Source organism: Lampetra planeri, chromosome 8, assembly GCF_965212315.1.
Source record: "Lampetra planeri chromosome 8, kcLamPlan1.2.h2, whole genome shotgun sequence".
Classification (NCBI taxonomy): Eukaryota; Metazoa; Chordata; class Hyperoartia; order Petromyzontiformes; family Petromyzontidae; genus Lampetra; species Lampetra planeri.
The window spans coordinates 11,510,967-11,528,453 of NC_136114.1; the positions used below are offsets into that span (position 1 = coordinate 11,510,967).

The 17,487-nt window shown below is 44.5% G+C and overlaps 1 protein-coding gene across 1 annotated transcript in view; it reads left to right on the forward strand.

Annotated features, from left to right (window-relative positions):
* The window catches only part of LOC144720331 (serine/threonine-protein phosphatase 6 regulatory subunit 3-like), a 23,855-nt gene continuing 6,368 nt past the window's right edge, over window positions 1-17,487 (forward strand). The window contains 16 exon segments of the mRNA XM_078597021.1: window positions 1-1,229; window positions 7,240-7,486; window positions 10,321-10,504; window positions 10,651-10,788; window positions 10,923-10,988; window positions 11,092-11,198; window positions 12,688-12,801; window positions 13,444-13,606; window positions 14,817-14,969; window positions 15,832-16,020; window positions 16,176-16,240; window positions 16,449-16,564; window positions 16,682-16,767; window positions 16,895-16,984; window positions 17,149-17,246; window positions 17,437-17,473. Coding sequence (XP_078453147.1) covers window positions 7,260-7,486; window positions 10,321-10,504; window positions 10,651-10,788; window positions 10,923-10,988; window positions 11,092-11,198; window positions 12,688-12,801; window positions 13,444-13,606; window positions 14,817-14,969; window positions 15,832-16,020; window positions 16,176-16,240; window positions 16,449-16,564; window positions 16,682-16,767; window positions 16,895-16,984; window positions 17,149-17,246; window positions 17,437-17,473 — 1,833 coding nt within the window. The 5' untranslated portion in view covers window positions 1-1,229; window positions 7,240-7,259.

Below are 17,487 nucleotides of genomic sequence, written 5' to 3' on the forward strand. Positions count from 1 at the left end.
GACGACAGCGACGTCGTCGGCGGCGGCGGCATTGTGGGTAGGCGGAGCCGCCATGTTGGTGGAGCTGGCGTGAAGTTCGCGGCGCGAAGTCGGTGGGCACGACGGCGACTTTCCTGGCGTCTCTCCTCCTCCTCCTCTCATCCTCTCTTTCACCACCTCCTCGTACTCACCACCGTCCTCTCCTCTCTCCTACCCGCACCGAGAACCCTTACCACCAAGTCACCGCTTTTGTTTCAAACACATCAGTCGCCTACTCGTTTTTTTAACTGCTCGTATCGCCGGCCGCCTGTGGGTGGGTGGGTGTCTCGAGGTGTTCCGTGCTTGTTGCTTGGATCGTAGCGGTGGTGGTGAATATTGTACACGTACATCTTGTTTCACCCACCCCTCCTCTCTCTCTCTCTCTTGTTTTAACTCAAAAGTCCACGCGCGCGCGTGCGGCCTTTGAGTTTGGGAACCGCGTTCCTCACAACATCTCCGCCTCACCCCCCCCCCTCGCCTAGTATAGGCCCCGGGGAAGCGGCGGCGGCGATAAGCGATAATCGAGACACACATAACGACGGTAAACGTGGACGTACGCGAAAGGCCACGGGAGTTAACGCGAGAAATTACACGCGACCGGTTGCCGCGTTACAAGCGGCTACTCGACGTCGGCGTTAACGTGGATACGCCGCAAACATAAACTAGGAATACCACGAAACGGCAATTGGTTACAAATACGGAGTACATACATTAACAGGATACAGCTGATAAACTATTCTGCCTACACTGTAAGCAACAGAGAAATACGGGATACTATTAAATTATACGAACAAAATCACAACGGCTAATATAAGCATTAACATAGACTACACATAAGCATAAACATTAGCAACAGTATTAAACGCATACGTAAGACCACCACTACATTAACACACGTAAACATCGTCAACAAACCATCGCAAAATAAACCCAATTCATCAAAACAACGACCGCAAAACGTACCTCTAATAACATAATCCAGCAATAGAAAGGGAGAGAGCGAGAAAAAACGACGTTGACATCGGCAGCAACTTAAAGCGGCGAGCAGCAATAATATCAACATCGACGCGATTGAGTCAATCGTAAACAACAACAACAGCAGCAGCAGCATCAGCACAAGCAAGACATCCTCCACTGCTGACTAGAGAGGAGTTCTCGCCGTCTGCCGACGGAGGGGGATGATCGAGTAGCCGCCGCGACTCCCGCACCCCGTGAGTAGACCGACCTGGGTCCCGGGAAATCAAGGGACTTAAGGGGGTATTGGGGTGGATGGGGAAGTAGTAGTAGTAGTGGGGGGGCTTAAAGGACCCCCCCTCCAGTAGAGACATTTCTGTAGCTTCACTCGGCGTTCCAGAGGTAGTCTGATCTATGTGAAAGAGTGGTGGTGGTGGTTGTATCAATAGCCTTTTGTTGCGCTGCTTAAATAATAGTCATCGCGTGCTCTTTGTGGAGCTGGAATGTTTGATTGAGATATCCCTCTTCGCGTCGTTACTGTGAAGGGGATTTTAATGGTACAGTGTAGCAGCGATCGTTCGTACACGCACGCGTCCCTTATATATAAAACGCGGAATGTGTGAATTTGATATCGCGCCTGTACGCACGCCCCTGTCATGCGAAAACGAATTTGTTGTCCTTTTTGGGCTCTTGGCGACCGTGAGAAAGCAAATACCTCCTGCCTTAGTCGTCATAATTCTACACAGACACACAGAGCCCAGGTTCGCCTAGGTTCTTCCACGAAAAGTGAACCCCCAGATACCCCCAATGGAATCTCACCAACGACGACCCCGGTTTCTCCCTTTGTGACAGGGCGGTGGCATTTCGCAACGAGATCTCGCCATCGAACGCCTGCGTCCAATTGGGTTTCGTCTGGTTTAAATAAGGGGCCTTGTCACGTGGCTTAAAGTATTTAATTGAGAAGCGCAGCTCTAGGGGTTGTGGTTAAAGTGGAGAGACGGTCAAAAGGGGTTAACAGGTCTCCCCCAACCCCCCCTTCTCGTCTCGGCACAATGGAACCTGGAATAATGTTCTGCTCTTTGTTGGTCTACTGCTGGATAAAAAGGCAAGCCTCGCCATGCGTCGATAATTAATGGGGGGTTGTGCGACCGTTCTGCACGACGATAAGTCGTACTTTAAAAAATGTGTAAAGTCTACCCACCTCCTTAGTTCCAATATAAGATGTCTTACTTTCGGTGCTGGCTAATGGCAAACCGGTTGTTTTTATTGCATGTATTGTTTAAACAGCTCAAAAGGTCATTTAGAGCGCATGTTTTGTAATGGAAGCATAGACTTTAAAACAGTGTCACAGGGTGTTGTTGACGTCAGCTCCACTACGCCAGACGGCACTTTCCCCCTGCAAGAGATTAGCAGGACGACCGGGGAATGGGAGTCGAACCTTTTAACGCGTTGTAGAATTGCTCGATGGTCACTTTTTAATCCCTACGCGAAGCTGACGGGGAAAAAACGGGCATGTATCGTGTGACGGGTTTGTTTTTGTGTCGGATACAGTTTTCTCATTCTAATCAGTGTGTCATTGCGTTTTAAACGAGGCTGAAGTTGCATCCTAGGTTAAAAGTAGAGACCAGATATGCATAGTTACTCCCTTGGTTCGAGCAAACGTTTGTTACAAACATCTCTGCTCTGTGGCTGAAGTTTGCTCGTTCCTGACCCCATCTCATTTGGTGAAAGGCAAGGGTAAGGTGCAGTCTCCACCGGCTCATACTACTCTCGCGCAGGGATAAACTAGGTCAGGATTAACCCTCTAGTAGTAGTGGTGGTGGTACGTGACAGCGACCAGAATTACCCACTTGACGAATAAGCCAGGGTTGTCTTTTTGTACGCGAAGCATTTCTTTTTTTGTGAATATTTAAGCCAACTTTTGTCTTGCCATAGAAGGGGTAATGTTTACAGTCGATTTCTCTCCACGAATTGCTGTCAGGAGAAATGTGACCGAGGTGCCCTGAAAACGGAGCGCACACACCGATGCAGGCAGGGGGGAGGGGAGGGTTGTGGACATTGATTCATTGTCTTTCACGCTGACCCAAGATGAATTGGAGAAATGTACAGACAGACACGTATGCTTCTCCCCCCTAACAACCACCAGAAGTTGACAATCGCCTATAAGCGAATGGTTCTATTTTTTCTCTCCATGTTAGTAGCGTGTGTGCGTGTGAAGCTTTCAGAGGTGGAAAGAGGATATTTGTTCACACGTGCAAACGCGTGTTTGATGTCAGATACAGTGGGGAGGGGAGTTGTTAAGGTTGGTGGGAGGGCTCGCTTTAAACCGGAGACATTTTTAGACTTGCCTATGCGGCAAAATATCAAATTCGGTTTTAAAACTCTGTGAAAGAAGTTGTGATCTAAGTCTAAACAAAAGGGAGTGAATCGCGATGATGCAACGACTTTGACCCCCTTTTGGCCGTGATAATCGTGACCACACACTGCATGCAGAGGTTGTATAATTTGTACAGTGCGTGGCACTTCACAGCGTTGAAGGTACCAATGGCTTCGTTGCATGCAAGCCCACTCGCCCCATGTGCCACAAATCAAGGCGTCCGTTAATGATAGTTATTTTGTTCACCGTGACCAAACAACGCAGGCCGCCGCCGCCGCTGCTGTACGTGTGGGGCTGCTGTGTCGTCATGGCAGAGGATTGATTGATTTGTGGACGGGGTTGTGTTGCGCGTTGCCTTTTCCTGCTCGTGGTGGGAGGGGAGGTGGTGGTGGGAGGAGGGTTGCTTTGTGCCTTTTGGCCCGAGCAAAAGTTCACGCGACTCGCTCTCACTGTAACGTGGAGACGGACGTGACGTTGGCTTTCTTCGCATTGTGTCAAAAGAGAGAGAGAAAAATGCGAGGGTATTTTTCGAACCCGTGGAAAGCCATTCGAGAAGCACTCGAGTGCAAATTAAGAGGCTTTTGTGGTGTTCTCTGCACTATTTGGAAATGTGTATCCGCTGCGGCGTGCATTGTTTTCCGTGTGCTTTTAAAAAGCACGTGCGGCATGCGTTTTACAGTAGACGATTAACTTAAAATAACCCAACGCGGTTTCGAGTACCGGCCCAGGCTGTGACGGCCAAACAACATTTAAGCGGTATTTTACATCTTCTTGGTTCTTTCGGTAAAGTCACGTAGAAGGGAAATAATAAAATAATAAAAATAAAACAATTACATAATATATGTTTTATTTTTATTACTTTATTATTTCCCTTCTACGTGACTTTACCGAAAGAACCAAGACGATGAATCCCTGCAGTCACGAAGGCTTTAAATCGGTATTTTACAATTCTCGTTTTGGCATGTTGGCACAGCGCTTGTGACGAAAACGTTTCTAATTTGTGTCTAGGTAAAACAAATGGTGCAGATGTTTAAAACTTTTAGCCAGCGTGATCTTGGTGGTTAGTGAAACACGCTTAATCACTTGGGGTATCTTTTTGCGTGGTGGTGATGGTGGTAGACCTTTGTACTTCCGCCATAAACACTTAATGGATTCCACAACACCAGATGACTTGGGTCTAAGTTTAAGTTGACCTCTTATAGTTTATTGTATCGCTTTACCGTGCGCTACATCGCGAAATCATAGTTATCGTTGCTCAGCTCGAGGCTGGTAATGCAGTATACACTTTTATTAAAAAAAAAATCAACCGATGATTGCTCCCGTTTGGGGGTACAGTTGAAACGGCGCCGTCATTTCAAGCCGTCCTTAACTATAATACATGCCACGAGGTATCCCGAAAGTGCACGCGTCGCAAGTACACGCTGCGGTTTTGGTGTGACGCGTTAACGGATTAAACGTGTAACCCGAATATTGGCAGGTCGCGTGATTTATGTGTTGGGGCCTGACTGCGGGTGAAAGGGGGGGCAGCAGCAGCAGCAGCTGCCTGTCTCTCGTCGCGTGCTTGTTCCACGTGTTGCTATGCCGCCACTTGTGGCTGAAGAGGAGGGAGGTGGTGGTGGTTCAGGCGGCGGGGGGGCGTGCAAAGCAGATGTTTGACGTTGCTCTGGTAACTTGCAAGCTTGCGCTGTGGGTTACTCGACACACACACAGTCTGACCTACCCCCCCCTCCTCCTTACCCCACCCCGTTGCATGCTTCGAGTTAATGACCCTTGTCTAATGGTGCAACTACAGTTTGCCAGATCATTACTGGGGAAACATTGCCGAGTTATGTTGCTGCTTTGGTGTTTTGATTAAAACAAAAACGTAGGCGCGTTCTAACAATATTGCCTTCATTTCGACAACCCCCAAATTGCCAATGGTAATTGATGTACCTGGTCTAAAGCTGCATGTCTCCCGTACAAACATAACACGAATGCGTAACAATAAAGATTAGACTTAGTTCTGAGTCATTGGCGTCCACAAAGTAGGGTTACCCAAATTTATATTGTGGAATGTAATCATTATACTTGTGATGTCAGACCTGTTCAAGAATAATGGAACTTTATATGCCGGAATACAATGCCTTAGTCAGATTTACTTTTGGCTTCTCTCACGGAGGTGCTGCAGCAAAGTGATTTTAATACTTTATAGATCCAATTACTTAAGTCAATGTAGATGATCCGATAAAAAAAAACTGCATTTTGAGCTCTGACTTTTCAAAGTAAATTATCTTTATTTACTTTTGACACTTGACTCCTTTTAACAGTCCCGGATAGTCATGCTTTCTCAAGTCACATGTTGTACATTTTCCCCACTGCCTATCTGCCAAGGCAGCTGTGTGGTCTACACACTTATAAAAAAAACACAGTTAACATTCTATATTGGGTCTCGTTTCCTTTCACATGAAAAACCAAACAATGTTTTGGACCTTAAAAGTGCAAAAATAGATGGGTGGACATTTAGTTTACTCAGAACGTCCGCGTTTAATCTCACACGAGTCGAGCATACCTTAACATGTTCAGTCTACAGGGTGCCTCAAAGGTCAGGATATACTTATTTTACCAAATAACATAGTTATTTTACTTATTTTAACAAATGTTTCTTCTGACTTCTATTAACACGAATGCATGAATTGTCTTGAAATTAATTTAGGACTTTTTTTGTTTACATTACAGATGTAATCATCGAACATTCATCAGTTGTTTTGGTCGAGTTTTGTAAATAACGGATTTTAGGTGACCTCACAGGAAGATGAAAATATATTAATGATGATAATAGATGATAAGAAAAATATTGCCTTAAAGAATAAACAATCGCAATGTTTTCATGCCAGTGTTAAAGTTAATGTGATATAATCCAATGTGTCCTGAATTTTGGGTCGCCCTGTATATAAGTGTGTTAAGAGTTGTTTACTGCCCAAGTTAACAGGTCCTTTAAACTGTCATTCGTTGGCTTTAATTGAACATAAACATACTTATGCCCAAATTGAATAGACAATTGAATAGGTCTGCTTATCCACTTCATGGGAATCACAATACTGATAATTAATTCAAATGCCTTCCTTGAAAGTAACCACTTAGTAAGCTGTGAGTATTGTTGTAAGTTTATGTAAAGATCTTGATTTAAAGCTTTCGTGACTGCAGGAATCTATACTCCTTGGTTCTTTATTTAAAGAGCAAAAATAGCATTAATGCAGCACATAATTTCACAAGTTTATATCTTTTTTTACACAGCATCAGCAACAAAATGTTAAGTGTGGGCAAGCAGTCCTCATCTTATTGCTGTGTGTGTACCTTTTGATTAATATTTTCAGAATTCGCAAATAATATATTGAGTCATATGTTTCAAAATCAATGTTTATTTATTCGTATATGTCATATATGTGCCGGCTTAGAGGGGACATTAATCCAGCATTGGATTGACCATAGCTAATGATGCTGGATTGTATGTTCTACCTAAAGGGTCCATGTGGCCCCCTGCAGCCATAAGTGACTGCTACACGTACCACAGTGTCAAGTAAAAAAAAAGATTTGATTCTTTAATCAAATTGTCACCTTGATTTCACAGCAATTCATTGGCTCACCAGGGGGGGTTGTAAAACACGTTCCTTCGGAGTGGGCAGGTAGAAACTTGGTTGGACAGCGCATTCGTGCACGACAGAGAGCTCGCGGTCACGTGACGCACTTCAACCAATCCGGGAGCGTGCATGTTTGGGAGGGGCAAAGCACGATAAACAAATAATCCCTGGTGGGCAGTGTGCAACTGTTTGTTCCTACCTGTGTTATAAGAACCTCTACTCAGCATCCCAATCTCTCGTGTGCCCCCCCCTCCCTCCCCCCGTCTTGTCCAGGTGCAGTTCCCACAGCAGCCATGTTTTGGAAGTTCGACCTGCACACCTCGTCGCAGGTGGACACGCTGCTGGAGCGCGACGACGTCACCCTGCAGGAGCTGCTGGATGAGGAGGAGGTGCTGCAGGAGTGCAAGGCACAGAACCGCAAGCTGCTCGATTTCCTGCTGCGGCCCGACACCATGCTCGAGCTAGTGCGCCTCATCACGCACGAGCCACCCGGGGACATCGAGGAACGCCTGCGCTTCAAGCAAGTCGTCGCCATGCCGCCTTCGCACGCTTTCCTCACGTGCCGAGCTCTCTCGTTGGCCGTGCCTCCTCTGCGCGTTTCCCAGCGCGACGAGCTCTTTCTCTTTTATTTTTCGATTTAAAGCTTTCGCGACTGCAGGGATTCATCTTCTTGGTTCTTTCGGTAAAGTCATTCAGACGCTGTCTTTCCGACAGACCTGTTCTTCACCTGAGGACGGCTGCTTGCGTTGTGGCCGACACGTCGTGAGAATTATTTTATTATGTTTTATTTTTTTATTTCCCTTCTACGTGACTTTACCGAAAGAACCAAGAAGATGAGCTCTTTCTTGTTGTTTGCCTCATTCTCCTCCGCTGCCCCTTCCACGGTTTAAAACTCCTCCTCTCCCTAGCCTTTTCGAAAAGGCATTTGTCCTCTTGATACCAGGCAGAAGGGTTGTAGAAGCATCTGGAAATGCTCAAACTCGACAGACAAGTATGTATTCCATTTTACCGCTGGATAAACAAAGGCAGAATTGGATAAGGAAAAAAACGCCGAAGATTTTTATAGCTTTGGCTGCGCAGCAAATCTTATTTTCTGGATTTTGGATGGACTGTTTAAGAACGCAATGAAGCCCAAATTGATGTAGATTCGTCATGGAATTTAAGTCTCCCATTTGGTTAGCAATGTGAGGCAGCTTTACTTTTCAAACTTAACCTTTTTATGGTGACTAATATTGTCATTGCAAATTCCATTATATCAGGGTCTCCAAAACTTCGTTCCTCGTGACCCACCACACTGTTTCTCTCCGCATTTATCAATTTACTCCCCATCTAAAATACAAATAACTCTATCCACGCTGCACGCAACCAGATTATTTTTAAACACGTCCCACTTGACACGCTAAGCAATTAACGCTGGCTGCGTCACCTGGAACACGTGTACACGCGCACGTGTAACTCGCAAAACATGTACACACACACAGAATGCATACGCAGACTGATCTATCTCAAGCTTAATTTAAACCGTCTGTGTATGATGGCTTCAACTGTTGCGTGCGTCACGTTGGACGTATTTTAGCAATCATCAGGCGTGTGCAGCATGAACAAATGTGTATTTGAATGGGAGTAAATTGGTAAGCGTTGAAAGATGTAGCGTAGTGAGGACTGGAGATTCGGAAACCCGGCATTAAATGGATTCTTCCCACCCAAACTGATCGTGGTAAACCTAGCCCAAGTGTAATTGCTCATGAAAACTGAGTTTAACTCATTCCTTGATAAATTATAATACGTAATAATTTACAATTATAAGGTGCTATTCATCCAGGGATCTCATCATATCCGTCAGCCTTGATCTCTCCATTGCTGGATGAAGTATTTCCCAAGCAAACGTCATCCATCCTGTTCTCATGATGCAAACAATCCATCTCTAGCTTCCTGAACATTAGCTGATATCACTTAATCTTGACCAAACGGGCTCTTCAATGTGCCTCGTCCTTTGGCGGCCACTTGGTTTTTAGTCTTGACCAACAGCCATTGTACCTTACAGTTACTTGTCTGGACCAAAACCCACTTACTCCTTCCTAACAGCATATGTCTCTTGTGTATGTTGTCTGAACCATGTTACATCTTTCCATATCTCCTTGTAAATCCAAGCATGTGCACTTCTTCATGATTTTTGTGAACTTTTCACCTTTTGCTCTATCAAATGATGAAATAAGGAAACGCCACGAGCAGTTTGGAGTGCCATTGGAAAACTAAACTTTATAAAACAACACACCATTGCTTCTGAAGAGATTTGAATAGTATATTACCTCCTATGACACGGATAAAAAAAACATGACCATTGTGGTTGACATAATGGAACAAAATGATATAAATCTTGATTTAAAGCTTTCGTGGCTGCAGGAATTCATACTCTTTGGGTCTTTCGGTCAAGTCGCGTAAATCTCCATATATATAAAAGGCAAAGTTGTGATTATGTGTCTGTTAAAAATGTTTAGAGTACTTCCCGACATGCAACAGACATGAAATTTGCCATGTGGGTACTTTACACACTGTACACCATGCACAAATTCTAAAAATACACTTTTTTTTGGGGGTGGGGGGGGGCTCAATAATGCATATATTTTTTGCACGGCAAGTGAGCTGTGACGTCAAATCTGTCACGTGACCCGCACATGTGGAAGCGTCACGCATTGTAGTGTAGTGGTTAGCACGCCGCGCTACGAACCCGGCGACCCGAGTTCTATTCCCGCTCACGGCCACCACCGGTGACGATTATTTTAACTAGTGCTGGGCCTCCCCTGAGTCGACTCAGCCTCAAACGAGGAACTCGGGTGCTGTGTGAACATCGCCACTGGGGAGACAAAGTCGGCCGGGCGTGGTGAATTCAAGTCCCGGGCGAAGCCGGGTAGTAAAGCTAGTAGAATATAATAGATCACGACGTTTCGATCGCAGCACAAGCAATCGTCTTCTCTCTCACCTGAAGACGATTGCTTGTGTTGCGATCGAAACGTCGTGATCTATTATTTTCTATTTACGTGACTTGACGGAAAATGATATTACTGTATTTTCACATTTTCTGTTTATAATTTGGTGAATCTAATGCTTCCCAGCATATTAATTGGTGGTCTATTCATTTTCAATGTCATCCGTTGCAAAATAAATGCACTATTTTATTTTGATTCTTGGTGGTAAAAACCTTGTGAATGAGGCTGTTTTTAATTAGATTTATTGGAGTATGGTAAATGTGAGACGCTTATCGCAACTATGTTTAGCGTATTGTCACGTGACGTTGGTAGCCTTCAATTCCTTTGGTGAGGTTTCGTACTTAATTTGACTTCCTTTGCGTTGTAGGCACCCAAATGTGGCGAGTGAAATCCTGACGGCTGACGTGATGCAGATAAATGACCGTCTGGTGGAGGAACCCTTGATGAGCCAGATCTATGCCTTTCTGGAGCAGGAGAGCCCCCTTAACCCTCTACTGGCCAGCTTCTTTAGCAAGGTCTTAGGCGTCCTCATCACCCGCAAGACTGAACAGGTTCGGACATAACATTGTCAACTACGTTGTCTTCACCTGCATTGTTTACACCTGCATTGTTTACACCTGCGTTGTCTAAGATAAGTGTGTTTTTTTTAAATTATTAGTCTCTTTTCATGCTACCACTGGTCTGTTTCTCCCATCAGATACTGGATTTCCTGCGGAAGAAAAACGACTTTGTGTCTCTTCTGCTGAAGCACATTGGCACATCGGCCATTATGGATTTGCTGCTGCGGCTTCTGGCATGTGTCGACTCACCCGAGCTTCGGAAGGATCTTTTTAATGTACGTCAACTTTGAGGGCAATATCCTTGGCTTAGCTGTGCTGCATTCAGCAACATTTGGCTGAGCTAGCTGTTGAGCTGTTTGCTTTGAATTGTGAGCATGAGATTTAAACTTTGTATTTGATGCTTTTGCAGTGGTTAAACGAAGAGAAGCTGGTCAATCGGCTGATCGAGGTTATCCACCCTTCGCAGGATGACGAGGCATGTAAAGTCATAACATTGCATTGAAATTAATGCTCATCTGGCTTTCTTGTGCCCTGGACTTCCCATAATTTTCATGAACTTTCTCACTTTTTTTTTCCAGAGGCATTCAAATGCATCACAGTCACTGTGTGATATTATTCGGCTGAGTCGCGAGCAAGCCGGTTCGGATGGAGAAGACCCAGAACCATTGCTCGCCACGCTGGAAAAGTAAGCTCACTTTGATGCTTCCTTGTTGAATGCTTTTCTTTTATGTGCAACTAGGAGAGGAAACGTTACTCTCCAATAGAAAATTAAGACGGCTGTAATTTTTATACTCTTCTGACCGTCCTGTAATCGGAGCACTAACATTAATCTGCCTTTTTTACGTAATAAAATGCCTAGATAATATGTAACTTGAGGTTTTTTATTCTGGCAAAATAATAATAATATAATTCGATAAGTTAGAGCAATTTTAAATAACCGCGTCTTCTGTGTTTGTTACTCATACCTATTCAGTGTCGCTATATATTATATCTGTCTAACCTCTGCCAATTCAGTTTAATTCTAGATTTGAAGCTTTCGTGACTGCAAGGATTTATATTCTTAGGTTTTTTCGGTAAAGTCACGTAGGTAAAAAATTAAAATTACTAAAAGTAAAATAAAATAAAAAATCACGACGTTTCGGAGGCAACACAAGCTTCTGTCTTCAGGTGGAACCGTCACAGCACGATAGCTGTATCAAGTGAGGGAAATTCCAAGAAACAGTATTTTTATATATACTGGTTGAGGGTGGGAGGAGCCAAGGTAGGCCCTGAATATTATTTTAATCTTCATATGTTACACTGAAAATCCTGTTTAGCCCTTCACCCAGCTAGTTTCGGTGGCAGTGGCCTGCAGCCACTAACATGAGTTATTGTTGGGCTGGAGAGGAGCCAAGCCAGTAGCCAGCCAGGAAACTCGAGGAATAAATTATTTTAAGAGTAGTATCATAAACATACATCATGTCACTGCTGCAAGTATGGTATCTACAGGAGCATGGTATCCATGTACGCATCATGTTAGCATACATGCACACTATGAACCTTGTGTGGTGGTGCATGCCTGTAATCCACAGTTTTGAAGGCAAGGGTTGGTGGATGTAAATATATCGGTGACATCCCAAAACTTTTTGGGTTGCAAGGTGGCCAATAGTTGGCTACAAGTGGGTTCAGTACCCTATCCATGCAGACATTTTAGTTCTCTCTCACATGTTCAAGTTTTATTCGATAACTCCAGTTCCATCTCATGTAAAGCACACTTTAAAACTAAACTATTTTTACTATACCCGGTAAGGCCCACTTAGCTATATAGCTCTTTTTCAGAAGCAACCCAGCCACAAATTATAGCTTATGTGGAAATGTATTGCAGCCAAATACTTGAAACGTATGTTTCTGAATGTGGAGGGAAAAGTCCACACAACCACGGTGAGAACATACAAACTCCAAATATACAGGCGTCCGGGTCTGGTTCGAACCCACAGCCTTCTGTATACCAGGCGAGGTAGTTAACATCTCGCCACCGCGGTACTTGCCAAAAGATGGGAATTCAGCAAATTTCCCATTGCTGGTCCTCTGCGAGACTCGGTGAGGTTTTCTGAGTTAAATTATATAATTTTATTTCTTGTTCACATTGATCTAAAACAGCTTGTGCTGGGTTTCCCCCCCCCCTCTTCATCCAGGCAAGAGACCGTTGAACAGCTGTTAAACACCATGTTGGATGGAGAGATGAATGAGACTGCCCTGGTCAGTGGCATACAGGTGCTGCTCACATTGTTGGAAACGCGCCGCCCAGGGTAAGAGAAGATTTCACGATGCAGAGTTCATGTAAAACGACGCAATAGTTAATGCCCGTTATGATTATCTTTGTGTGTCTGAATTGGCTTTGCATTTTCGTCATGAGTTTATGCTGGAATCTTCGTCCATGAAAAATGTTGGTTGGAATAAAACAACATCAATATTAGCTGTGTCTTGAGACAATCACTAAAAACGTGTCTTTCAAAATAACATTGCCATTGAAAATAATAGGGTTTGACTTGCCAATATATATTGAATATTGACTTAATGTCAGTGATTAATGCTGCTAATTACAGTCTTTTTGGGGTCTTTTTGTGTTGTGAAAATGAGATGCATAGCACATGAGTCATTGCAACAACAAAATGTTTACATCTTTAGTTTAGTACCCAATGACGATTTATACATTGACGGCAACGTGACTTGTATACCAATTTGCCACTCGTAGAGCACGACATCTTAACATATTTAAACTTGATTTTCAAAACTAGAGCATGTAAAGGCAATTGTCCATTACTTTTTAAACAGGTCAATTCGTTTTTTTATCGTGCTCTAAAGCGGTTATTCAAATATAAAACGATTGCCATTGATTGTGTGTGCTTTGGAGAATTACACGATTTGTATGTCTTTGTGGCTTGCGTTAGGTACCCAGAAGAGATGTTTGGAGGAATCATGTGCAGGGCCGAAGGGTTAGACATGTTTCCAAATGCATTGGAGCAATCGTCTCCTGCAGTTAACCGCTCGGTCTTGCTGGGCATCAAGCCCAAACTCAGCGATCTCCACCAGCTGCTGCTACAGCCACCCAAGGTTTCTAATGCAGCTGGTCTAACGCCACATCTTAGCTCCCATGGCAATTATTAGAGCGTTATAAATGCACGCGATGCTGCAACGATTAGCACGCTGGACTTGCAATCCAGAGGTCACCGATTCTATCCCTCGGCGTGGCAGTTGAAACAACGGGGCGTTGTTTACCCAGCAGTATAAATGAGTACACTACAGATGACAAAGCAGGTCACATGTGGTGAGGTCAAGTGGGGGTACATCCACCTCTTCCAAGATGTTTGGCCAGCATGGAAGGATCGGCAAAATACTCTCGAGAGAAGTCTGTCTAGAGCCACGGTTAGTGGAGGCCCTTCCTCCAGCAGTAGCATGAGAAAACAGTTGCAGGTCTGCAATCTACATTGTTACTACCTTATAGATGGACAGCCTATTACCAAATCACTTGGAATGTGCCCAGTCCCATCCATTATCAGAAGCGGAGCAGAGTTGAGCCTGGGTAGTGCTTCGATGGGTGACTGCCATGAGCTAACAGGTTGTCACAAGGCTGCATGGCAATGTGGTTGGCAGCAGAGGGCAGTACAAGCCAAATCTATTGTTCGGTACTTCTTTGCATCCATGCCTCACACTCCAACCTCCCCCCCCCACTGACCAACATGATGTCTGGCCATGTAACTGCTATGACCAGGGGTGAATAGGCCCTCATCCAGCAGTGGATTGACAAATGAGGGTTGTATATGTAAGGATGCCGCGGTGACGAGATGTTAACTACCTCGCCTGGTATACAGGAGATTGTGGGTTCTATCCCGACCCTGACGCCTGCTGTATATTTGGAGTTTGCATGTTCTCCCCGTGGTCGCGTGGATTTTTCTCTGGGTCCTCCGGTTTTTCCCTCCACATTTAGACTCCAACATGTGTGTTTAGATTATTTGTCTACTCTGCATTTCCACGTGAATAAGCCACTTTGCTGAGCTATCATTTGTAGCCAGGTCGCTTCTGAAAAAGAGCTACATAGCTCAGTGGGCCTTAGCTGGTAAAATAAAAAAAGTTTGTTTATAGTATAGATGCACAGGAATGTTAAATGTTCATAGCTCTCTCATTATGTACTTGAAAGCACGTGGGCGTTGGCTTCTTACAGTACCGTGTAATTTTTAAACCGAGTAAACGACTGCAGTATGTGTGACACCCATGGAAATTACGTGTAAATAACTGGTCTGTATTTTTATTTTTTTATCAACAGAAGGCTGCCATGATAACTACTGCCGGCTCTCTGGATCCTCCACTGGGTAACACCCGCCTGCATGTGGTGAAGCTTCTGGCTGCGATTCTGCAGAGCAACGTGTCCAGCATCAATGTAGAGCTAATGGAACTTGACACGATCAACGTACTGTTGGTACGGGCCATGACAACTTTGTGGATCAGTGGTATAGTGTTCGTCTGTCTTCAAATGCTTATTTTTGTTGGTTCAGGCATCCCATCCTTGGTCAACTCTTCGGGACAAAATATCGAGTTTATGAATATAAAATGATGGAATTGAAATAAATCTTTACATATCTGTATGATAAAATGTACTTTTATTGATGAAGTGGCTACCGCTAATTAGACAAATGGCATGCCTACGCGAGTACAATGTACTCTTATTTTCCTCGGTGTCAACTGTTATGGTAATGCGTCTCTGGACCACCTTTTCCCATTGGATATTGGTGAGGGAAGGAGGTTGGTGCATCACAGTGATGCATACATCACTGTAGTGACTAATGCTCTTTGCCACAGTAAGATGTAAATTATATAATGACTTGCCATGAGCAGGGTGAAAAGCTGCTCCGAGCATCACGTACAATTAAAACACAAGTAAAATGTTCCATCTGTAGCCCATCGTTAACAGGGAAATGGTCAGTAAGTGAACACATTGTGTTCTACGGAGGCCTGTCCTTAAGCGATTAGTCATTAACAGGGGTGGTCGTTAAGGGCTGTTCTATTGTCTATATCGGTTGGGAAGTTGAACACGTTACTTCGGAGTGGGCAGCTAGGAACTTGGTTGGACAGCGCATTCGTGCGATCCGTGTCACGCGGCGCAAGCTGCGTGGGGCGGCGCTTCACGTAGTGCTGAGCCCGCCGGAAGCGCTCTATGAAATACAAATCGAGGGCGTGGCTATGCACGACAGACAGACAAATAATCCCTGGTGGGCAGTGTGGAACTGTTGTTCTCCTACCTGTATAATATATTGGCCTATTCCATTCCTTCTCCATTGCAGGACCTGTTCTTCCAGTATGTGTGGAACAACTTCCTGCACCTGCAGGTGGAGCAGTGCCTGACGGCCGTGCTGAGTCGTCCCGTGATGACCCCACCACCACCACCCGTCCAGGAGGAGGCTTCCGAGAGCCAGGGGCCTGAGGCTGATCCCGCGGAAAACGCCAAGGCGGACAGCTCGCTCATTGCACACGTGCGTTGACGGGTACCCTTGGGAATTAACACTTTTTTATTTTCGTCACGCTTGAGGTCACAATAAGCAACAATCATGAGTGTTATCTGACGAGGATGTATTTACGTTGTTGTATGGCTCCTTGAAGGCGTTGTGTATGCCCGTCTGTTTTACAGCTCTTCCAAAACTGCAGGCTAGTTGAGAGAACACTAGACGCCTGGGAAAGCAACAGCAAAGAACAGTGAGTTGTTTTCGATTGTCTTTCTTTTGTAAGTTGGCAAACTGTCGTAAAATAAGTTGTTTCACGTACACGCTTTCTTGACCAACAATAAGCCACTTTTGGCTCCTAGATTCTATGCAATACAATGTGTCAACCCTCATCTTGGTAGCTTAATAACAGGAGCAGTGACCCTTGACATTGTCCTGAAATGGTATGTGCTCTTGTGCAGGGCAAACGGAGGAAGGCGGCGTGGTTACATGGGCCACCTGACACGAGTAGCCAACTGCCTCATACAAAATTCTGGGAAAGGCCCCAACCAAGAGCTCATACAGGAGCAGCTGAAGGGTATGCGGAGTGCTGCGCTACGTACAGGTCGAGTGGAGAAGTCCTGACATTTAGTGGCATTTTGTGTTTGTGGCTGTATATAATTTGTTGTTTTTCTGCTGTTCATTTTTGCCGTAGGTCTACCAGATATGTACAGAGAAAAGTGGGAGGGCTTCATTGAAGGACCGCTTGCGGAAATGAATAAGAGAAATACCACGGACCTGGTACGAAGCGCTCCCAGAATTTGTTATAGTTCAGCTGTTGATCCGTTTTATATATTTGCATATTTAACAATTGGCAAGGCTTTGCCTGCTATGTTTTCTTTGATCATCTCTTTTTTCGTCCTGATAGGTCAGTACTCCAGTACTCCATTCATCGGAGGATGAGGATGAGTCCGACTTGAGGAACATAGGTTTTCCATCAGAATTTGCTGTGCAGCAGGTATAACAAGTGCATAGTCCAGTGCAACATGTATTGTATGTGCACACACTTACAATTTTAGTTTTGTAACTCCTCAATGCCTTGGTGCCTTGTGTTGGCACTGATCTGTGATATCAGTTGTGGCTCCTGTGAACCGTTTGCTTCCTGGGTGCTGGCTGAACCAGACCTTTTATGATTACCAGATGCAGCAGATGACTTCCAACTTTGTTGATCAGTTTGGCTTCAATGAAGATGAATTTGCTGGGCAGGAGGACAGAGTCAAGTAAGAATGTTTTTGTTTTATTCGAGACTTAAATTTAATCCCAATAAGAAAGTCGTTCCATTTTTTTAAATGTATCTTTTCATTATCATTGTAAATTGATAAACAGATTATTTTCATTAATCGTCGTATTCTGCAGTTTTACAAACTACTTTGCGATAACTGATGGAGTGTTCTGAATTTTTTTTTACAGCACTTCCTTCGACAGAATTTCCGACCTCAGTTTTGATGTAAGTGGATTCTT